The sequence below is a fragment of the Leopardus geoffroyi genome, chromosome B2 (genome assembly GCF_018350155.1).
Source record: "Leopardus geoffroyi isolate Oge1 chromosome B2, O.geoffroyi_Oge1_pat1.0, whole genome shotgun sequence".
NCBI classification, from domain to species: Eukaryota; Metazoa; Chordata; class Mammalia; order Carnivora; family Felidae; genus Leopardus; species Leopardus geoffroyi.
This window is the reverse complement of record NC_059332.1, coordinates 134477971-134502659: the sequence shown is the minus strand read 5'-3', so window position 1 is coordinate 134502659 and position 24689 is coordinate 134477971. Positions and strand designations below refer to the sequence as shown.

The 24689-nt window shown below is 47.2% G+C and overlaps 1 protein-coding gene across 4 annotated transcripts in view; it reads right to left on the bottom strand.

Moving 5' to 3' along the window:
- UST (uronyl 2-sulfotransferase) overlaps positions 1-24689 on the bottom strand; it is a 316130-nt gene that overhangs the window by 98262 nt on the left and 193179 nt on the right. For all 4 annotated transcript variants that reach the window (XM_045499977.1, XM_045499974.1, XM_045499975.1 and 1 more), the window contains exon 5: positions 21937-22090. In XM_045499977.1, coding sequence (XP_045355933.1) covers positions 21937-22090 — 154 coding nt within the window. The remainder of the gene's footprint in view (positions 1-21936; positions 22091-24689) is intronic.

Below are 24689 nucleotides of genomic sequence, written 5' to 3'. Positions count from 1 at the left end.
ACTGAATAGCACGATTTCTAAAAATTTAACAATTTCTCAGAGCCAGTCTGAGCCAGTTCCATCACCCTGTGGTTGAAATCAAGTCTCTGCCTCTTACTAATCGTTTGAACTCAGGCAAGTTGCATAACTTCTGTAATCCTTGGTGTCTCATCTGTGAAATGGGCATGATGATACCCATCTTAGAGGGATGCTCTAGGGATTAAGTGAGGCAATGTATGCGTGGTAGCTATGAACCTTTCCTGCTACAGGGAGCATAAGTAACCGATGGCCCCAGATGCTTTGCTCTGAACCTATCACCTCATTTGTGCCAAGGCCATGCTTCCCATGGGCTGCTCTCAGCCAAACACTGAGTGTAGCAAACAGACTATGATGCCCATTCCTGCAGGAAGTAGGACTCCTCTGATGGGTGCCTTGGGCTTGAGGACTCCCCATTGGCCTGACCAAAACTTTCTTGGAACCACACTGTGGTCCAAGCTTCTGCCTACTCGATTCTTCCTTCTCTGTTCTTTGTGGCTCTTCCCAGCTCCTTTCCTCCCCACAGGCATTTCTTCCAATAAATCTCCGAATGTCCAATCTCATCTTGGAGGACCTCAGCATGCTAATCGCTTTGGACTTTGTATGTAGTAAGTGCTCGATAAGTATTTATTATTTTTTTCAAAAGGAATGATGTGGGATTCCCTTACCCCTTAGTTTTTGAGGACCTACCTCTTCCCCTGGTAAGTGATCCTGAAAGAGAACATCCTCTTTAGGAAAGACAATGGCTACCAACCTGGGCGTGCCTCTGCACACCTCATCAGGACAATGCAGATTAGCCCTTTCCATCACCATCTCCATGTTGTTCCTGCCCACCACGCAAGTTCATCTGGCCCCTACCCTTATCACTAAATGGAAACTATTCTGGCCCAGATGGCTTGTTTTTGCTATGTTGCTAATTCCAAGATGGCTGCGTTTTTCTAGTTTCATTTTGTTTGCCCTCCTAGAACCTTCCAACAGTGAAAACTATTTTCCTCTGATCCCGTAATGCCACATCTCTATGTTGTCCTCTTGTGAGGACTCTTGCTCAGGTTCCTTTGCTTCCAATTCCTCAACGAGTGCTAAACAATGGGTGACCCACAGGCTCTCTTATTCTCAGCCTTAATTTCACCCCATGGCTCGGATTCAACAACTTTTAGCAAGTAATTACTGAGCACCAGCATTGTTCCAGACATGATCTCACCCCTTATGGAATATATACATTAGTAGATTAATTATCCTCTCTCCAGATACTGATAACTTCCAGTTCCATATATCCAGCCCTCTCTTCTGCCTGCTGGAGGTCCTTATCACATATATGTCAGGCATTTGAAATTCAGCATACCTAAGGCAGAACTTGTGTTTCCTGGCTCCCTGTCCCTTCCTTCCCCACCCTCGGCAACACCATCCATGGATTGGTTACAACCAGAGACCTGGGATCTTCCTAACTCCTCCTCTTCTCCTTCACATCCAGTCACTCATGAAGCATGTTGCTTCTACCTTATGGATGTGTCTTAATCTATCCATTCCTCTACCAGGACAATCCTGTTCCACGCCAAAATAATTTATCTTGTTTTGCTCCAGGTAACTTCCCCTGGCGCAAGATTTCCAATGCAAATCCTTTCATGTCCTCTCCCTTCAACCTCCCCACCCAACCATAGTTCAGTCTAGGACTTTTCATTGTCTTCAGCATAAAGGCCCACATACTTAGGCTGTTTTTGAAGGCCTTTTATGATCTAGCTCCTGCCCACCTTTCCACCTCCGTATCACCCTCCTGTCCTCTGCTTTTTAAACTCCATCCATATGAGATTCTCCTATTTCCTCAGACTCTTGACCTGTGCACATACTATTCCCACAGCCAGATCACCTCTCCGTTAGACGTTTAATGCCTGTTTTCCCTGATAGATTATATACTCTCTGAGGGCTGGAACCACATCTGTGTTTTTCATTATTGGATTCCCAGTATCTGCCAAAGCACTGGCTACAGAGTAGGTGCTGAGTATTTGTTGAAAGAAAGAATGAATGAATTAGCCACATTAGCATATAAAGAGTCCGATCATTTTACGCACATGATGTACATAATCAGTTGCAGATGGGTAGGTTCATTCAAAGATGTTAGTAACAAAATGCCAGACCTTCCAGGCTTATTTATAATTTGAGGAAAGAACCCAGGAAGAAGAGCCGAACTTAAAAAGAAAACACTTTTATTTTTAGTCCTTGAGTATGCTCATGAGCATGTGTCCATGTAGGTGGGGGGACACAGAGGTCTACCCGTGGGGATGTGACCACCTTGAGAGGACCGTGTTCTCCGTTTCGGGACAGGGATGGGATTGGAGTTAAGTGAATCGGTGAACAGTAGATTGGAAAAGTTTAGGGGATAGCCATCATTTCTGAGCTTTATAATTTTGTTTCAGAGCTTAATGTACACCCTTCTAGACCCTCCTGCACTTCATAAGCTTGCTTCTGACATTCTATTTCCTAAATTCACTTTTTCTGCAAAACACCCAGCTGGCCTTCACCTTGGCAGTCAGCAGCAGCACGGTGAGAGCTAACTCCACCCAAGGTTCTGACCTTCCGGCTTATCCTCACAACTCAAACAGTGATTGGAGAGGAGATAACCTCTCTGTATCTTTTCTACAGTTAAGTGCTATGACTAAAAGAGGTCGGGTTTTGGGGTTTGTTTTTGTTTTTTTGTTTTCTCTCTCAAGTCCTTGGGATCCCACGTTAAAAGAGACCTGATGACAAATCCTGTTCTTACATTTGGCTTCCTGCCTGTTTTGGGGGGGCCTCTTCATCTAATTAACTAATGGTGGCCTGATCATAACTGAAGGGCCTTCCCTGCGTGACTCCCTTCTGGTAGACCCTGGTAAAGATATTTAATTGCGTCTTGCTGCAACTTTGTCATTTGCAAAATGGGACTAATAAGGCTATCTTGGAGAACACATTTTTGGAAGATTGTAGACTTAATGAGGTGCTTTGAATTTTTCAAAAGAAAAGCCCTTTGAAAACTCGGTCTTCATTCAGCCCTTGATGTAGAATCATTTATTTTGACTGAATTTTAAAATCTGCAACGCTAAATGTGGCTTTGTAAGTGAAGTCAATACAGATCGTGCTCTGCAGAAGCCTGACTCGCACTCACAGCATTTAGAGAGAATCAGATGAGGTATCTTTTATCAAAAACATTAAAATCCACACAAAAATGGAAAGTGGAGACCAAAGCAGTGTTCGGGCATAGGGTGTAAAACAAATAATGGCTTCCTTCAGTTTGGAGCAGCTTTCTCCTAAAGAAGATTTCTGAGAATGAAATGTTAATATTTGTCAAACTGATACCATTTGATTTACTCATAAATAAGTAAGTGCTATAGACCTCAAGTTTAAAAGTACTGTTTGTGAGGTGGCTAAACCTAACAGTGTCTCTTTTTGGCTTTGATACTGAAATATTAGTTTAATTGAATGGGTAGAACTTAATTTCACCAGCTCCAAGGGAGACATGAACGCTGAAACCCTTTGGATCCATAGAGGCGACGACTAACTTTGTTGAGGATCTCGAAGCATCCATTTTATTTAGGAGAAAGTCCAGCTCAGTCATCGGCAGCAGCCTGGAAACAACTGAGAGATCTCTCCGTAAAATACAGATCCAGAAATTTCCGTGAAAGGAAAAGCTTCAGAAGAACGTGCTGAGTTGATCATATATTTACTGAACTGTGAATCCATCAAATATTCATTTAGTTATTTATTCAACAAATGTTCTCTGAGCACTTACCATGTGCTAGACCATGGTTTTTTTTTTTTTTTTTTTTTTTAATTTTTCAGGTGAAGAAACGCTAGTAGGACAGATAAGTTCTCTGCAAGTACACAGAGCTTAAGAGCTTCCTACGCAGTGGGCTCCAGGGAGCAGTGAATGGGTTATTGTACACAGAGCAGAGAGGAAAGTGCTTGTCCTTCAGGACCTGGCAGTTAGGCTGGGGAAGGACAAAGGTAACGAGAGAGGCACGTAGAACCGAAAGAGGCAGTTCAGCCTCGTGGTTAGGAACATGTCTGCTGGAGCCAGCCTGCCTGAGTTTGAATCCTAGCTTCATCACTTAATGGGTGTAACTTAATTTTTACCCTCCCTGAACAGCAGGATTCTCATCTGTAAAATGAGAGCATAATAATATAATAATAATCTCATAAGATTGTGTTGTGAAGGTCAAGTTAAGTGTTCAAGGGCTTAGCAGTGCCTGGAACGGAGGTGAACTCAGGAGTAAGTGACAGGAGAAGAACACACGAGTAACTGGAATTCTAGAAAAGGGACAGCACCCCCAGGCCGGAATCAAGAGAGAGTAGAGGTGAAATTTCGAAGGATAGCTAGGAAGCAGATGAAGAGGGCAAAGAGAAGGAGGCTTTCCAGCTTAGGGGAGCAACATAAGGGAAAGGGTGGAACCGGGCACGAGCCTGTCTGGGAAGAGGCTGGGAGCACCCTGGCTCGAGTAGTGTTTGTTTGGGAAAGCGGGAAATCAAGGCTGGCGGGATAGGTCCAGATGAGTGAGACCTTTGAAGGGACTTTCGAATTCATCCCGGAAGACGGGAGTCACTTAGCTTCTTGAGAATGGGATTAAATGCCGACGTGAAGGGCTGCTCTGGACAACTAGCCCAGCAGCACCAAGCAAGGTGCAAGGGGAGGGAAAGTGGCCTCAGAGAAGGTTTGCGAGGGAGCCATTGCAGTGGTGGGAGAAATTAAAGACCGTGGTGCTGGCAGGAGCGATGGAGAGGGGCTGAGGACACCTGAGAGGCATTCCAAAGGGAAAATAAAAAGGGTTTCAGTGCAGATTGGACTGAATGAATGAAGAGCTGCTTTTTTTTTTTTTTTTTAAATCAGGATTATTGTAGATTGGTGATATATGTATATTATTCAGAAGTTTTAAATACATAAGTGATCAGATTCGGCAAAAAAATAAGCTAGGCAAGATGTAGGAGAGTGACCGCAGCAAATTCTTCTAGGCTACCCAAGGAAGGCTGAAAATGAACGCCTGAGGAAGAAACCCCAGGGCCCAAGTGTCATCGGAAAGAAAGAAACATTGTGAGACAGGAGGGGCCCATCTGTGAAGGGCTGGAAATGGAACTCACGGTTCAAAATAAAGAAAGATTCACTCGGGCTTTCACAACTGGGATTCTCACAGAAAGGTGGAAGGCCTATACTCATTTATAGTAACGTTCTACATTGACTGATGGGAGCAGCCAGAAATGACCAAGTTAAAGTCTCAGGAACACATTCCGTCAAAATAATTCAAGTGAGGGGATTTACTCTCTCACGTCAACTTAGTTTCCAGAAGAAAAGGAGACAGAGACATAGCAGTCTCAGCTCCTGGCACTCTCACCCACCACACAGGGCTGAGAGGGAGCATGCCAGGAAGTGCAGATCCCTTGGAAGCTGTCCCACAGAGCTTCTCAAGTCCAAAACTTCAATGAGAAACATCATCCACCCAAGGGTCCACAGTCAAGGTTCCTCTCATGGTTCTGGGCTTATTTGCTTCCATAGTTGTGCTTGAACGGATTGACAGCTGCTCAGAGCACTGGGTCCTAATCAAAGAGTCTTTGCGTTTCTAAAGTCAGGTGTGCTCAGGTTTATATCAAAGGACTTTCTGGTCCTTTCGTAGCAGCCCCACAGGAAGTCAAAGAAGACTGTGCAACAGAAGTTGGGGAGACGTGGTCTCAGTGTCAAAGATGATCTTGATCAGTCAGCACTTTGTTTTTACGTTTGTTCAGAACGAAAGGCAAGGTGACATGTGTGCCTGATTCTACCCTCAGCCTCCAGTTGATTTTCATGTCTCCTTTCTACTACGAAATTGTGAACCATGAATGTATTCTGCATTTATTACAAGTTACGAAATGTGGTCACCGAGGAACTGACTTGCCGGGGAAAGATCATACCCTTGGGAACAGAAACAAGCTCACATCCAGTCCAGAGACTTCTAGAGGGACTCCAACATTGAATTTACCCCCTAGTGTGTTACCTTTCCCTCACCGATCCAGAGAAACGGGCTGTTGAGAACACGGCTGTTCTGGTTACTAGATAATGGGGGCGGTTACCAATAGTGACATCTAATGGTGAAGGGTTAGAAAAATACTGAATTTTCCTCAGGCTTTTCTGCCATTAGATATTAAGATTCATGCTGCTGGGGACACCAGCGTGGTTCAGCTGGTTAAACAACCAATTCTTGATTTCCGCTCGGGTCATGATCTCACAGTTTGTGAGTTCGAGCCTTTCTTTGGTCTCCCACTGTGAGCTGCTTGGAATTCTCTCTCTCTCTCTCTCTCTCTCTCTCTCTCTCTCTCTCTCCCTCCCTCCCTCCCTCCCTCCCTTTCTTTCTTTCTCCCTGCCCCTCCCACGCTCACTCGTGTGCTCTCTCTCTTTCAAAAGTAAGTAACTAAACTTAAAAAAAGATTTAGGGGCACCTGGGTGGCTCCGTTGGTTAAGTGTCCAACTTCAGCTCAGGTCATGATCTCATAGTTCATGAGTTCGAGCCGCATGTCGAGCTCTGTGCTGACAGCTCAGAGCCTGGAGCCTGCTTTGGATTCTGTGTCCCCCCGCCCCCCGCCCCCCCCCCCCCGCTCCTATCCCACTTGTGCTCTCTCTCTCTCTCAAAAAATAAACATTAAAATGAATTTAAAAAAAGATTTATGCTGCTTATATTCTTCCTGAAATGAAATTCCAAACAGCCTAGATCTCAAACATTACACTCTAGTAGAAAAAAAAAAAGTGGAAATGATCAAACATTGACCGTAGTGATTTGATTTTTACTTCAATCATCTGGTTTTTAGAAGAAACCAATTCTTACCACCACTATATTTAGCACTGTTCTAGAGATATGACAAAAACAATTGGATAAGATCTATAAAGAAAAAAAGAGAAAAGTTATCACTATTATCTGGGGACAAAAATTTTATCTGGTAAATGAAAAGAATTCCTCGAAAATCTATTGAGCAACAGTAAGAGAACTGAGTGAGTTGGCTGAGTTAAAAATGACATACAGAATAACAGTAATAATAATATGCAAAAATAGCAAAAACAAAGATAAAATAACCTAGAAATAAACTTAAACTGTGCAAGATCTAAATGAGAACATTTTAAAAATACTCTCAAGGGCTATGACAGAAGTTTGAACAAATGGAAAAGCAAAATACATGCTCAAATAATAAGACTCTACATAAAGATGCCAATTCTCTATATGTTAATCTAAAATTTAATGTAAACCCAGCAAGTAACGACAGGGTTTTCTGGGCATATATGTGAAGAGGAGGGGAGCTGAACAAGAGGATCTGAAAGTTCCCATGGAAAAATTAACAAAGATAAAGAGTAGGACAGTTGGGGGAAAAGATTCATGAGAAGAGGTTAGATATGTAAGAGTGTGTGAGTTACTGTACCTAAAGACACAGACGCATGCAACAAGATTGAAAATCAAAAAATAGGCCCCTCCAGAACCATATTATGTGCTAAAAGTGACACTTTAGTGTGGAAAAGATGAATTATTGTATTAAGGTCATTAGGATAATTTGTTAGCTATCTGGGTGGGGGGAAGATACTGGATTGATATGTTACACCTGACAGCAGGATAAATTTCAGATGAAGCAAAGATTTTAATTTAAACAATATGAACTACAACAACCCCCCTGGCAGACACCATGGAGAATTGTTTTTTTTTTTTAATACCTTCAGAGTGAAGAAGGTCCTTGTAAGTGTAGCACACAACTCGGAAATAGCGTCTCACACCGTGATACTTACTTTCTTGCTCAAGAAGCTTGGGGACGCCTGCCTTCTGTGATGAATTCTAAAGTCCCTTCTCTGATTCTCGCAGACTCTCAATAATCTGGACCAATCCAGCCTTGACTTAACTGCTTTGCCAAATAAATGCTAATCAAACCATGCTTCTCCCATCCTCTACCCAGAACTGACTCTTTCTCATTTCCTTTTTTCCTATACTACGTATTGATTAACCTCTCCCTTCTCTGTCGGTTTGCGATGCTCTTGTTCATTGAAGCTTTTAATTGACATAATTGTAGAGTCACATGCGGGTGTGATGCTTATTGATTAAATAGTAATAATAACAACAGTAGAATACTGTTGACAGATATAAAATCCCTTACATCTAAGGAGCAGAAAGACATTGAAGAGCCATAAGCAGGGGAACGACAATGTCACGCAAACTGGACACTATGGCTATGGATTGGAGGGAGATGAACTGGAGACAGGTGGTTGAGTCTAGGAGGTTTTTGCAGATATCCAGGTGAGAAATGATGAGGGCTTTTTACTGATGACCTTGATGGAGGCGGATCTGAAAGAAGTCAAGGAGGAAGCACCAACAGGCTTGGCAGGTGACTTGGTCACTCCTGTGCCACCTCCCACCCTCGTGGCCACTTTCTACTCTAGCCATTGCAGCAGCCACAGATTCATGCAGAGGTGACCTGAGATCACCCTTGCCTCGGCAAGCATCCCTTGCTTTCTGTTCTCAGTGCTACGCCCACAGGAACCCGCCTGGCACTCATGTGTGCAGAGCCCGGAGGTGAGGGAGTTAAGGGGCAAACTTGACAACCAAAGGTGAAATCAGAGGATCCATGCACCCCTTGTTTTTTCCCCAAGCAGAAAAAAAAAATTAGGGTGAATTCTACACTGTCCTCGAGAGTCCTGGCAGGCTTGAGTCTTGGTTTCCAAGGGAGTGACCGATGTGAGGACATACCCTTGTACTGGGCTTCCCTCCTTCCCCGTTTCTCTCTCCAGTACCTCACGCCTATTCCCTGGGATGGCTGTCCACATTCCCACACCCAAGCCCTTCACCCTTGCCTCAGGCTCTGCTTTCCGGAGGACGACAGGCTAAGTTGGTGGCTAACTGCACATGGCTTGGGGGTTAAGGGAACATAAGCAGGCAGGGATGACTCCAGAGTTTCTTGTTTGGGTGACTAAATAGTATCACACTCACTGAGAGTGGAATACAGGGTTTCCTTGTGTGTGGTACAGTTAGGAAGTAGGGACAGATGCCCATCATAGTGCCTGGCACATTGTAGGTGCTCAAAGCACGCTGAAGTTTCTCATGCTGGTGGAGAAGAGAAGCATATGTCATTAGTACTCTGTATATGTATCTGTTATTAAGTATGTACTGAAGTTTAGGCTGGGTTTTGGCCACAGAGCTGTGATGGGTGCTAAGATCAAAAGAGGAGATTATGCAGGGCGCCTGGGTGGCTCAGTTGGTGAAGCGTCCGACTCCTGGTTTTGGCTCAGGTCATGATCTCACGGTTCGTGAGTTCGAGCCGCGCATTGGGCTCCGTGCTGTCAGTGCAGAGCCTGCTTGGGATTCTCTCTCTCTCCCTCTCCCTCTGGCCCTCCTCCACTTGTACTCTCTCTCTCTCAGGATAAATAAATAAACTAAAAAAAAAAAAAAAGAGATTATGTCCTATCATCTAGAGAATTACATTTTAGTTAAAAATATAAGACATATACCACCATGAAATAATTTGGAGGATTCAAGAAGCAACACACATTAGCAAGTAAAATATATATATATATATATATATATACACACACACACACACACACACACACACACACACACACACACATATGTATATGTATATATAGGTATATAATCCACACCAAGTAATAATTACTGGAGAAATTAAAGATTAGCAGTAATCAAAGTTGGTTGAGGTTAACCTTACCATGTTAGATTAGATCACGTTTCTTAATCGCACATAGTTTTTACTAATAGCAACCAGAGAATGCCATAGTTAGATCTGAGATTGTATTGTCAACAAAGTTTCCTCGGTCTCCTGTTGAAATTGAGAACTTTCTTTGGTACATATGCTGATTCTTTCTACCAAGTCTCATCCAAGAGGTGAGTTTATTTCAAAAATTGGAAGTGAGCGTTTAAGACGGCAGGTGACGGGGCGCCTGGGTGGCTCAGTCAGTTAAGCAACCGACTTTGGCTCAGGTCATGATCTCGCAGTTCGTGAGTTCGAGCCCCGCATCAGGCTCTGTGCTGATAACTTGGAGCCTGGAGCCTGCTTCAGAATCTGCTTCAGATTCTGTGTCTGACCCTCTCCCACTCACACTCTGTCTCTCTCTCTCTCTCTCTCTCAAAAATAAAATAAACATTAAAAAAAAAAGACTCTGCAGGAGGCAAAGGGGCAGCCATCTTTACTGTAAATTCATAGCAGAGTCACTTCCTCTTTAATGCAAAAGGTGATGAGTATATGAATGTTGGTACAAGTCCATTGTGTTTCCACTTTGTCCAATGAAACGCTGAGCCGTTTTTACAAATCTTTACTCATCGTGAAGCTGAGTAGGCTTTGGCCAAATATCTTTCATTTAACCATGAATATCTTCATGAGCTTAGGGTCAGAGAAAAGATGGTCTGTGCACGAGTTTATAGCCAGTTCATCCCCCACCTGTCCCGTTCATTCCTGGCTGCTTTCCTAGAAGACCAATGCAAGTGTCATGTGGGATAAGATCAGACTTCCTACTAAATTCCCACCAAACCACATTTACTGGTTCTACCCTGTCTGTGACACTCATTAGTCACTCATAAAAGGGAACTGAGGTAGTTTGTTAAGCGTGTTCTGCAAAACCAATTGGAGCGAAGACCGTCACAGTTTCCAGGCTTGATTATTTATTCTATCACTTTTCCAGGCATTTAAATCTTTAGTATTTGGGGGCGCCTGGGTGGCTCAGTTGGTTGAACATCCGACTTTGGCTCAGGTCATGATCTCACGGTTCGTGGGTTCACGCCCCACGTCGGGCTCTGTGCTAATAGTCTGGAGCCCGGATTCTGCTTCGGATTCTGTCTCCCTCTCTCTCTGTCCCTGCCCCACTGGCGCTCTGTCTCTCTCGCTCTCAAAAATAAACATTTAAAAAACTCTTTAGTATTTGGAGGTGAGTTTTACCTTCTTGTTGCATTTCAGGAGATCAAGCATCTGTTTTACCAGCTTCTAGAGAAGACAGCTCTGAAGATCCAAGGCACTTGGCATTGGGTTTTGGCTCCCTAGCCCTCAGCCTCCATCTAGCCACCTCTTTTTACGAATATGCTCACACTAACCTCTACGCCGTGCCCCATGCTTTGGGAAGAGAATCTAGACATGGTGCTAAATGGTCAGCCATGCCCTTCTCTTAGTTTCTATCCTCCTTGCTGTGAAAAGTATTTGTCCTTCTATTTCCAGCCATTAGAGGGCAAGGCTGCTGCAGCTAACAGATTTTAAGGCTTGTTTTGGGAGAGCCCGAGCAAAGCAAGCGTTTTTCCAATTATACACCATCTAACTCAATTTACATTTATTAGAGAAACTGCCAGCTATTTCATGTTAATATTGACATTTTCATAAGTACTTGCAATTAGAATTTAAGCTGAGAGTCCAATAAATCTCTCAGATGTTTTACACTTTTGCTTTTCCTGTCTGTCTTCAAACTTTGCAAAATATTTTTCAGAACGCATTTGGAGGTCATCCCGCCTTTGGGGAATTTGTGCTGTGTATGTAACACGGTTGGGCAGAGAAAAAAATATTACAATTTGGCAAAGCAAATTGAGGACAACTACAGTGGTGCGCCGGGTTCTGCAAAACAAATGCAAGGTATGAAATTCAAAATTGTAACGCAGATCAGTTGAGCCATTAACTTGGCACTTTATATAAAACTTCACCCCGTAAGTTCTTTGAATAGCAAATGCCCTGACTACATTTGGGGAACATTATTCGAAAGGACATTTCCTGACTGCATTTAAAGTGTAGTTCTATTTACCCATGTCTTTTGGTTTAGTATGTATATCAGTGGCTGGCATTTCGAGAGTGACACATGTCTCTTTGATGAGGTGGCAATACAGAGGTCCTCATGCTCAAGGATTTTATTCGCCCAAGTGCTCACTCTCTGTTTTCCTGCCTGAAGCAGGGCTCTAGAAAGTGAGCTGTTAAATGCACCTATCATAGACCCTTTGGTTTCTGTATAATAAATAGGACCCACTTCAATTTAGAAGGAAGCCCGATAATACAGGTACAAGTATTCGTTAACACAGCAAACCTCGCACTACATCATCAAACTTCTTTAACGACATTTATCTGCACGGGCCAAATAAAAGCCTTACAAGCTGAAATGTTTCTGAGGGGAAGGCAAGTACAGCTTTTTCCAAAGGGGCGGAGGATACGGGAGGTAAGACTCCAGAAGATACTCAGGCGGTGCGTCTCTTGGTGAGAGCAGCGCCTGCTAACACAGCCAGTCACGGATGTGCTGTTATCCTTCACACTTCTCCACCTTCGCTACGTGTTGCCATCACTTCTGGAGCTTGTAACAAATCCCAAAGCCCAGGCTGCACTCCAGATCAACCAGACCCAGAATCTCTGGGTGTAGGAGACAGGCATTAGTAGTTCTGGAATCAGGTGATTCCAATGAGCGGCCAGGCTGGAAACTGTCACCTTTGTGAATATGAGCCAACTGGCCCAGCAGCGGCGCAGAGCTGAGCCCCTAGCGAGGAGACAGCTGCAGGGTCCGCGGGCTCACAGGGAGGGGCGGGGTGAGGAGCAGAGGAGCTCAGCTGACAGGTGGCCAGCGGATGCACCTGGCTGTGCCCTGGTGGCCCTGGGGTTTGATGCTCCTGTTGGGACCTTCCCTCAGGAGTGCACGCTGCTTCCCCTGCTCAGGGCCATCTGGAAAACTGCTTTACAGCCCCAAAGCCCCTCGCCTCCCTACACCCTCTGCTCCAGCCAAGCTGGGCGGGTCACCAAAGAGCAAGCCTCAGGCTCTCAGGCTTTTGCACACACTCAGTTCCTATGGCCTTCTTGACCAGTACTCCTGCCTTAATCTATATCCGTCCTTAAAGACGGAGCTCCCACCTCGGCTAAGAAGCCTCCCCCAATGACCCCAACTCTCCCAGACTGCCTTCCTCACCTGGAATCTCAGACTGTGTCTCCATCATTATTTTGCTAATTAAACGTGTCCCAGCCAATGACAATTTCTGTGCTGCTGCACTGAGCTATGACCTCTCTCCTTGTTGGTGGTAAGCTTTTCAAGTTTGGTTCTTCCGTTGCCAGCCGGGCTGTTAACAACTAGGACAGTGGGGTGTTCTACACTTGTTTGTAAATGCTCCCCCATCACCACCCCTGCCCCAAACTGGAGCTGCTCCTTGTGTATGGTCAACGCTCCATAAACACTTGCTTCTTCATTTATCTCCCACTTGGATCTCTGCATTTAGCCTTGAACTAACTGGTCTATGCACATACTTGGAGTCCTTCTGTATTTTGTTAGCTAATTTTTTTTCAAAATGTAAAAGTTTCAGGATCCCATGTACATATGCCTCCTGTGCTTTAAATCCTGAGTGTCTCCCCAGTGCTCTTTAACAGGGCCTGACCTCTGCCTGCCCACATTACCGGACTCAGCTTTTTCTGTCCTCCTTCTGATCTCTCTGCTCCAGCCTCCCTTGTTCTCCCCCTTGGCTTCCTGTGCTCCCTCCTGCCACCGGACCTTTGCACGTGCTGTTCCCTACATCTGGATGCTCTTCCTTCTCCTCCTTCCCTTCAGATCTTACTTCAACCATCACGTCTCTGGCCTCCCACTTGCCAACTGCCTCATCCTATGCCTGGACAGTGCCCTGTCTCTGCACTGTAGGATGTGATACAGTTACTATCTCACATGCATTTGTGCGGTGGGGATTACTGCCTGTCTCGCTTATAGGACTCTGAGCTCTATGAGGATAGACATTGAGTCTATTTTTGCTCTATGTTTTATCTCCAGTTCCTATTATCGTGCCTGACGTACAGAAAGGACTACCGGTGTTTATTGAATAAATGAATGATGACTGGATGGATGCGTCATTAGTGTTAAGGAGAAAACCCAAAATGTAGGACCGTACTCTTGGTTTTGAAGACCAGAAGCAGGGTAGCCGTAGTTTGGTGCCATGCCACAGTGGAAAACAGATGAGGGTCCCCACCTATGGACGGGACGGGTCAAGTGCCTGTCATGCTCACGTCACCTCCACAATCTCTTTAGGACCTGGAGTCCTAGGTGACACTGTGGCAGGAAGAATAATGGGCCTTGAAGATGTCCACACCCTAATTCCTGGTACCCGTGAATACGGTATCTTATGTGGCAAAAGGGATCCTGCAGGTGTGATGAAGGTTACAGTCCTTGAGACTGAGAATACTCCGGATTATCTGGGTGAGTGCGATCTAATCACACGGACCCTCCAAGTGTAGATCTCTCCTCAGCTGGGTTAAAGGGATGAGATGGAAGGAGGAGGAGAGATTTGTAGCAGGTAAGGGGCTCAAGTCACTAGCTGCTTTGGAAAAGGGGGACCACATTTCAAGGAACGTAGACGCCTCTAGACAATGGGAATGGTGCTCATGGGAGCACCAGGAAGAAAATGGGATCTCAATCCTGCCAGCACAGGGCATGGATCCTGCCTTCCCCGAGTGAACTAGGAAAGGGGTCTTCGCTTTGAACCCCCAAAATGGAAGGCGGCTTTGCCGACACCTTGGTGTTCCGTGCTACACTTCTCACCTACAGAAATGCAACCGCAGAAATTTCTGTCGTCGAAGCCACTATGCGCGCGGTCGACCGTCACAGCGGCAACGGGAAGCTAACACAGGCCCTGCGCGTACAGGATGCTCCACCCTGTCCCACCCGTCTGCCTACCCCCTCGACCAGAGCAGAGAGGGGACGTGTCTCAGGGGCAGCCAAACACGACCTATGAGGCAGCTGGACAGACTGACCAACTGGGCAAATCAGGGTCACTCAGGGCCTTGAATGTGAGCCAAAGAGAGATACCGGGCACCACTGTGGGAGCAGCGGACGAGGCCACTGAAGAAGGCGAGAGGAGGGCGAGTGGCTGAAGCGTGTCAAGGACAGAATCGCAGAATAGGGAGCTGGGGACCCCTGGGCGGCCCGGTGCCAACGTAATTTGGTGGCCAGGCCTGGCTCCGATTCCGAGCCACGTCTGGTGTCCCGCCTTGACGCTGGGCTTCGCTCTGCTCCCCGTCCTTCTCATGGGCTGCGCTCTGCGTGGCATGTTCTGGTCTTTGCCGGCAGTTGTGGTCCTTCTGTCCTCATTCCTGGACATGTCCTCATACTTGTCCCCACGTTTCTGCTCCCCCGGCCCCTGTAACCTGAGGTAACCTGAGGGGATCTGAGCTCCTTGTAACTCACAGGGCCTAATACGACTTCCTCACATTTGGAGTTTGACCCTATCCATGTAGCCTGTCTACATGTCATAAAAGGGGGTCGAGGGGTGGGACCTAATACCTACACGTAGAGGTGTAGGAGGATGCTGGAAGATGAATGAGCAAATGTGAGGAGGGCACACTAACCTGCGACCCACCAGTTGCAAGGCTGTGGCTGTTTGGTGGCATCCTGACCAGTGGCTGGAGGTTCTCCGTTCTTCCCTCACAAGGCACCTAGCCAGCCTTGTCTCCGAGACCCCTTCTTGTTTTCGACTCTCCTGCCCCTCCCCCTCCTGTGCCATCATCCTCTCTGTTTGCCAGAAGCTCCCGGGGCCGCTCCGGGTGCTGCTAAACCCCAGAAGTGGTCTTTGGTTCCAGCGATGCCCGTGACCACTTTTGACAAATGGATTCCAAAAATGTTTCTCTCAAGTCAGGGCTCTTTTGTCCTCCGCACCTCTGCGCGGCATGAGGGAGCATTTCGGCCCTGGCTCACCTTTTCTCCCCACTCCTTGGAAGCCGACAGTGTGCTGTTTCCGTGACTTTACAGCCCTGTGCCTACAGCTGCTTAGGTTTCCAAGCAAATAAACAGGGACAAATATATGCCAGTGGGCCGGGATCAAAACGCGCCTCCAGCTGCTGGGAACACAGAGAGAAGCAGTTTCCTTAGAAACAAATTCCCAGGGGAAGGGGCCTGGTGGGGCCATGTGAGATCTTGGCGGAGGTGGACCTCACGCTTCAGGACATGGCCCAGCGTGGCCTGGGCTACAGGGGAACAGCAGCCCCTGTCCGTAGGAAGCTAACTCACTGGCTGGGTCACCCAGCTAGGTAGGCTGTTGTCTCAGCCTGCAATCATAAGCCAAATCTGAACTAGTCGGAGACAGAGTATTACTTTTTTACTTTCCAAAATTCGGAAAACATAGATATTTACTGAAATACTGGAAGAGCAGACCATCCAAATCCCATATTTGTTTTCTTTCTTTAAGAAGATGACGCTTAATAAAGACGGAGGCAAAGCCCGAGGTTTCAATCACAAGACAGCCTCGGCTGGTCAGGGCAGAGTGGAAATTTCCAGAAATGAGTATTTCATATATACATTTCCAAAGCTAAAGGACGTTTAGAGTCCAAAACTTTCAAGCAGATTAAAATGCATAGCTCTCTGCAAAACCTTTGCTGACGCTGGCCAGTTTTCAGACTTCTCCAGAATCCAACGGGGCCAACATGATTCACTGAATTCTTTATGAATTAAGAAGCTGTAAATTATGCATCTTTTTTTTCTAAACATGCATTACTTTCCACGCTGTACAGCCAAGGCGAACAAACAGTCTCACAGAGGCGTTTTCTCCCTGGGAACATCTCCTTCTCTCCCTGTTCTTCAAATGGAGGGTCGTCTAGTGGAAGGGTCCTCCGGTGAATGTGCAGTAAGTTTGGGTAAGGAGGCCAACCTGACATTTTTTGGAGTTTGAAACTGCAAAGTGGTATCCTTGCAGCACATTCGACCATGAACCTTTCTACAGCCAAGTTTTAGGCAAACAGCAAAGCAGAAATGGCACACGTATACATAACGAACGGAGTGGAAATGCCAGGGCAAGAGATCCATTTGCAGGGAAATTTAGCAACTGGAAAAGGGAGTGGCTTCTGCCGGCATGAGACGCTCTCCCTCGCTTGTAAATCACAACAGTTGCTTTTCATCAGCGGCCATTCATTCTTTCCTTAGCTACGTTCTGGGTGCCAGGGACCTCCCTGCCCTGGCAATAAAAGGAGCCTGGACTCCAGCTGGAGAAGAGTCTCATGCGCTGGGATGTATCCAAGCGTGCCTGGGCTCAGCTCTGTCCCACCTTATGAGTCTAAAAGCAAAAGAGAAAGGAGGAACCTGTGCGTTGGGCGGCCCAGTGTCCGGGTCTGGACAAAGAGATATGAGCCGAAGGGAATGGCCTTTTCACGGCATGGCTGCTCTATGTTGGATTTGTATCCGTTCTAGCAAGAACATTTTTTTAATGTTCATTTATTTTTGAAAGAGAGAGTGAGACAGAGAGTGAGCAGGGGAGGGCCAGAGAGAGGGAGACACAGAATCGGAAGCAGGCTCCAGGCTCTGAGCTGTCAGCACAGAGCCCGACGCGGGGTTCGAACCACGAACCATGAGAACATGACCTGAGCCGAAGTCGGACGCCCAACCGACTGAGCCACCCAGGTGCCCCAAGCAAGAAGTTATTTTAAAATTATTTGTGTGTGTGTGAATACAAGGGAAGCATGGCTTGGAAAGACATAGAAACTTCTAGAAAATCTAACTGTTTCCAGAAAATATGGGAAATAGCTGTAAGATGCTAGAAAATTTGGGAAGAAAGAAAAGGTTGTAACAGCTGTTGTCTTTGTAAAGATGCGTCAGACAAAATGATTTTGCTCAGAAAGCACAGAACTTGGCCCAGCCCAGTCCTCTTCTTCCTTTAACATGCAGGAAGTAAAATGTAAGGTCCAAATGATCAAATGATACAACTGGGGAGTTGGGGGCCCGGCTTCTCCTTCTGGTGGGGCCTCTGACCCACCCTCAGACCCAGACCCCGTTCCTACCCCCTGTGAAACAAGAAGTCTCCCCATGACCTCCAGGGACCCTGCAAATCCTATGATCCCTTTACCCTTTTCCATTTTCTTCCAAACCAGCATCACAAGATGATATTATTTCACCCACCCCCCCCCCCTGCCCAAACCGGGGCAGGCTCAGAGGCCCTGGCCCTCTCTCAGCTGTATGCTAAGCAGCTCTGTGAGGCTCGGGGCCAGGAGCAGAACTGCCTGAGTTTTGGCAACTGGATAAAGCAAGTGGCTTTGGAGCGCTGAGATCTGGAATAATGTGGGTACATCAGTGGACCCATTTGGGGCCAGCTCCCGTGACTCCGCGTGCGTGCAGTGTTCGGGGAGAGGTCTCATCACACGGCCACGCCTGCCTCCTCGGGTGTGGGTGCACCCTCTGCATCCCCTCCAGGGACAGCGGTCTCCTCACAGCAGCCCTACACCCCACTGAGACACAACACCCTCTTTTGAGTTAAACAACTGACCACCCAGGCTTGCCAAAATGAGGGCAGGCTCTGAAAGGGGACAGTTTTATTTCAAGGGTTTAAAGGGTCCAAGGAGATGAAATGAAAAGTTTCAGCTATTAAAAAAAGGGGGGGGGGGATAGACCATCTTCTTCCAAATAAACAAACTATCCTTTGAACAAGAAAAGAGTCTTCTAACTGGGTCAGGCTGGGGCCGGGTCACGAAGGAGTCACAGGTCCCGTGGGGCCCCCTCTCTATTCCTTGCTACCCTGATTTCTCCCTCTGCTGCTTTGGGGAGCCCAGTGCTCTCCTGCTGGGGCCCTGCCAAGGAATGACATGAGCTCATCGGACACAGGCCCTTCCCAGGACACAGAGCTTCCATTTGGAAAGGAGGCCCCTGCAAATCTCTAAGGGTAGAATTCCAGGCGGGGAAAGTTCCCCAGAATCTCTCAAATCACACCATAAAGGCAGCATAAGATTTGCCTCGACTACCAACTTTCAACACTTTATGGGTTTGTTTGGTTTTTTTAAATCTAAACCATGATTTTTTTTTCTCTCCTGTTTACAACCTCTCTGGCAAATGATTACAACTTAACTGTGTGAATACGTGCAGACTACGTTATGTGCAATGATTCACAGGATGGCAAAAACGTGACAGGGTAGAAAAACCTAGAGAATTGCTCTCAGCTTCCATATCAATATGCGTTTGTTATTTAGTAAGTAGAATGCTATTTAGGCCTCCAGTATTTCAGCCCCTCTTCTGCGTGCCAGGGACAGAGATGGAACTTTGATCCTATCTGGTCCTCAAAGAGCTTATAGGCTGTTGGAGGGCAGAAGTTAAGACATTATATCTCCCAGAGAAATGGTATCACCAGCACGGAACTTTCTGAGAGCACAGAGGAAGAACATCAAGGCCTCCCTGTACAGCTGTATAGCCTGTGCACTGCATAACTGTGGGGTCACCATCCCACAAACTCCATTCTCAATAGAGCCCTGTGGAAACTTTGAGTGGGAAGAGCCTGTGAGACTTGCAGGGATTGGCCAGATACAGGTCTAGCGCAGGAGGGAGGCCCTGGCTCCTAGAAAGGCGGGAGAAGCCTGCTGAGGGTGTTTGCAGTCTGATGGTATGACACACCCCCGCTGGGAGAAGGGCTCAGCTTTCCCACGGAGACTCCAGAGAAAGAGCACTGAGGAAGGTGGGTTTGACTTGGGGTCATTCGTGTTACTTCCCAGCTCACTTAGAGAAACTGGTGTCACTCATGGGGCTTTCTACGATCTGTTCTCTCCCACGCTTACCTCTCCGAATTTTCCTCCTGCCACTTTCCTGTCCCCACGCCCCACTCTCCACCAGCCACACTGTTCTCCCCGCTGATCTCTGAATGAACCACACGAGTGCCCACTGCAGGCCTTTGTCTGGATGCCCCTCCAGGTGGAGCTGTGTTCCCCTCGCTGGCCAACTTACCGACTTCCATCTTTTACTCTGACAGTCCCTCTGATGCCACGTCCTCACTGTCTTCCTCACCCCCTCACTGACATCCCAGCCAGTCCCCGCCCCCTCTGGCATTCTGGATCCCCAAGGCTGCCCCTCCACTTCCATGTTTTTCCAAAATCACTTTTCACCTTCTGACGGACTGCGACTTTAGCTATTACCTACATTAACGTTTGAAGAGCGGGATTCATAAAACTCATTTCCGGATCTTTGGTGTTTCAAGATCATCAGCTATAATTTGGTTCTAACTTTCTTAGTATCAGGATTGGGTCAGGAACCATAATATTCTTTGATTAAGTTGAATATGCCCCATCATTTTCAAAAGAACATATAAATGGTAACCAAGAGCCAATGCAAACCACAATAATCCAAGTAGACATTACTCCTCTAATGAGACCGGGAAATCAAAGAGACCCCATGAAAGCAAAGGCTGTTTCTTTCTCCCCTTGGCTTCTTTTCCTGCTTCTCTTCTTGCTGGGATCTGCACCCTACCCTGCACATGCCTTACCTTAACGTATGCCCCCTTTCTAAGGGATAAAGAGATAATAATATCTTTGGAGTTTTCCAGCACAACAGATGATATCTAAGGAATGACCGGGCAGAGGTATCATGTGCCTGTTCCAGACCACAGACACTAGATATCTGCATGCCAAGACCCCTGGCTTCAGGGAACGAGCAACTTATGAAGGACGTGTGGACCCTGTCTTGTTCTGACCCGCTCCTGTATGTTTGAGAGGACACACACCCGACCCTAATCACCAATAAAAACCGCAGATCCCAAGCAAAGGCCAGACTCCCTCTTCTCCTTTTTCCAAATCTCCTGGACATGCCATTTCTATCTCTTTCGCTATATATCTTCGGTCAACCCTGCTTTTGCCTCCTGCTGGGTTGTGTTTGATTTCCATCCTGTGTGAAGCCAAGGAGCCTCCTGGCTGATTCCGTGGGACTGTCCCCCACTCTGGGTCCTCAGACCCGGCCTGCCTGCATCGCTAGTAAGTGGTTCTATCCTCTGAAGATGTACTTGTCACCGAATAAAAAATATATAGCCATGGTCATAACATGTAGTTTCAAGGAAAAGATGAGAGTTTCTGCCACCAAAATTTTTTTTTTTTAAAGTAAAAGCCATTTTAAAAATATTTCACTAAAGCATTAGGTGGTTGAGTAAATCCTGAATGGTAACCGGGCTTAGTTTCTGGTCTTGGCCCATCTATGAATGCGTTGTTTCATGCCAGATAAGATACAACTCCATTTTCTCAACTCTGCTTGTGGATTGTAACACGTGAAAGTGACATCACGCAAAATACTCCCATCCTCCAAACACCAACTTTCATTACACCTTTAAAAATTAAATGAGGAAAGAGAAGCTTGGGCGTTGGCTGGAATTGTGGGTAATGACACTTCAGCTCTAAGGATGCTCTGTGGCCTTGACAGCAGGGGGCACAGGCTCTGGGTCACTCTCCCACCCTGGGAACAGACTTGTACTGACCCCTCATTACTCTCTTCTCCTTCTGTTGTGCCCAACGGCCCAGGATGGGTCTGGGTGACCCCAACAGCCTCCCTGAGACACACAGACCAGGATTTCCCCTTCTTTACCACCAGATCTTGGCTGCCCGACATGCTTTTGTTGATCTAGGTCACAAACAGGTGACAAATGCACTCTAACTCTGTTGCTGGCCCTCCCTTTTTGTTCCCAACTCTGCCCTATGGAAACAATTACTGGGGTCACAATTAACATCCCCATGAAGCTGAGGGTCCCCAAACAAGGTCCAGAAAGAGCAGACAGTTTTTGCCGAGACAGCCTAATTCTGTTGTGCTCTGGTGGGCAAGAACCCGGACTTGACATTGGACGACCTGTAAACAGTCACGGTTGTGCCCACATCCTTTAAGGAACCACAGGGTCTCATCTGAAAACACCCCTCTCTCATAGGACTGCCACGGGAAGCACGTTGTGCCCTTCAAGAGAGATCCCAAACACATCTAAATGACAGTAACACCCATCAGGTTTCCTGGGATTTAGTGCGAAAGGCAAACCAAGAAAAACCAGGCCAGAAAGTCATTTGAGAAGATGTTCATCAGGATCTGGGTCATCTGGGACAATCAGCTTTTCACGGGCAAAAACTTCCTCCCCGAGAAAGGTGCCACAGAAGTGCCACGGGACAGCCAGGGTGGGGAGGGAGAGCTCCCCGGCCTCCAGGGGCTCGCCCAGGGCGGGGTGGGCCACTCTTAGATGCCACAGGACTTACCAGGTAGCGTTCCTCCTGCCTCATGCTGGGGGTGCGGATCATGTGGTTCTGTTCCCCTCTCCAGTCTCCAAATCGACGGAAAAAATAGTTAGACAAAAACCGGTTGACGGGGTCTCTAATGATGTTGATGTAGACGGGCTGGTCTCCTCCAAACCTAACACATGCACACAAACATAGAGCTGGTTATGACCCATCACTTCCGGAGGACAACGAAGCCCACTTAGACTCCGTTTCCCCTCTAGCTCATATATTGTCATTAGAGGACCCAGTCTGCTACGGCACCAGTGAAGAATTCAATCAGCGAGCAGGGGTTCCTGATCGGCACTTTATTACGTGTGGGAAATGTCTGTGCGGGGACCTGCTGGGGCTGAGAGAGCTATTCCTGGCCAGCACCATGCAAACGACTGGATTTGTCAGCAGGGAGGTGTGGACATGGTCTCGTTCTCTCCCTGGGCTGTGGGTTCCTGAGGGTGGGGGCACGCGGCAGTGGGTTTTGTATTCCCAGCGTCTGGCACAGACACACTGGCAGGTGGCTGGCCCTCACGGAACGTTTGATCAATTCCGATTGCCTCGCTGGGTGAGACAGTGCTTCTTCTATGTTCTGATTCCAACAGCCTCAGGGCAGGCGCTCTGCAGGAAGTGGGTAACATTAGCCAACGTTTATTGAACACACTCAACATTTATGAAATCACCTTCTTGTAAACCTTTCGTGAACACCTCACAGAAGACTCACAACGTCTCCATGGAGTAGGAACCATAACCGTCCCCATCGGCACCTGGGGCAGGGAGGGGGGTGAGTAATTTGTGGCTGAGCCGGGATGTGAACCCAGGCAGGTCTGGCTCCAGAATCTGTGCTCTGAACCATGGAAAGAGGATTCCAGAGTTGAGAAAAGTAATAACATAAGGGGGCATTATGAGCACAACAAAAATCTATGTAATTATCCTCAAATGGAGGCAGGTGGTTTTAGATCAAAATAAAACGAGTACCTAGGTGTTTCATTTTAATGCCTTCCACAAAGGTACTGGGTAAATGCTCTGAACGCTGGCCTGAGGGCAAGGCCTCCCTGAGGCAAAACGATCAGGTTGGCTGAGTTTTTCTTAAGGCTTCTCCCCTTTTTCTTTGCCCGGCCTGCACACAATGGCCCAGGGGAGCCTGGGAGAACACTCCAGGCTCTGGGCACAGGTCTCGCTCTGGGGACCTTCTGGGGACCCGCAGGCAGACCCTCAGGGTCCTTTTACCCTGTGACCCCGTGGCCTTCTGACAAGGATGCCTGGACATTCCATCAGGGGTCAGAAGGAGCTCAGAGAAAACAAACTGACGACACCCCGTCCCACGACTCCCCGGCTGGCAGACTCTGTCACCTTGCAAAAGCCAGCCCAGAATCACAGTCACATCCTTCAGCAACTCTGCCCCATCCCGTGTCCGTCCTTCTGTCCGGCACTGTCCGTGTAGGTCTGCCTCTCCCGTCAGCCTACGCTCCAGGAGCCGGCAACTTAGCACAGTGTGAGCCACACGGTAGGTGCTCAGCCAGTGAAGACTTGAATGCCTGGGTGTATGCTTCTAAGTTTACAGGTTTCTGCTGACATCACAGGCCTCTGCTACAGACGAAAGTCGACATATCAAGTCACCCATCCTTTATCGTGTATTAACTCACATAAGGTCCTAGGTCTATTTGTGTTTTTATCTAAAAAAATTTTTTTTAACATTTATTCATTTTTTTTTTTTAATTTTTTTTTTTCAACGTTTATTTATTTTTGGGACAGAGAGAGACAGAGCATGAACGGGGGAGGGGCAGAGAGAGAGGGAGACACAGAATCGGAAACAGGCTCCAGGCTCTGAGCCATCAGCCCAGAGCCTGACGCGGGGCTCGAACTCCCGGACCGCGAGATCGTGACCTGGCTGAAGTCGGACGCTTAACCGACTGCGCCACCCAGGCGCCCCAACATTTATTCATTTTTGAGGGACAGAGAAAGACAGAGTGCAAGCAGGGGAGGGGCAGAGAGAGAGGGAGACACAGAATCCAAAGCGGGCTCCAGGCCCCGAGCTGTCAGCACAGAGCCCGACGCGGGGCTCAAACTCACGAGCCGTGAGATCATGACCTGAGCCGAAGTCGGATGCTCAACAGACTGAGCCATCCAGGCGCCCCATTTGCATTTTTATTTTTTTTATTATTTAAAAAAAATTTGTAATGTTTAGTTTTGAGAGAGACAGAGACAGAGCGCGAGCAGGGGAGGGGTAGAGAGAGGGAGACACAGAATCTGAAGCAGGCTCCAGGCTCCGAGCTGTCAGCACAGAGCCCAATCAATATGGGGTTCGAACCCACGAACCCTGAGATCATGACCTGGGTCAAAGTCAGACGCTTAACTGACCGAGCCACCCAGGGGCCCCAATCTATTTGCATTTTTAACGAGAAGCTTCAGAAAGAGGAATCCAAAGGTACAAAAAGAAATGACTGTCTAGTGGTGGACTTTCAGGCACCAGGCTGCGTGAATGATATTCTGGACTCCTTGACCACTCCCCACGGGAAAGGTAAGCAGGGTTAGCCGTGCCAATGCGAGTCTTGTATGGACACAAGGTGACGTTCACGCAGCTGGAGGCGCATGGGAACCAACTCATCTCACAAGTCAGCTGTGCCAAACCAGCTAACCCCTATCGTCCTGGAGGTTATCTTCCTCTTTTTAATTAAACCGAGTTTCGCACCTACGATAAGCAGCAACTAAAGTAATAAAGCTACGGGTTAGGAAGACGAAGC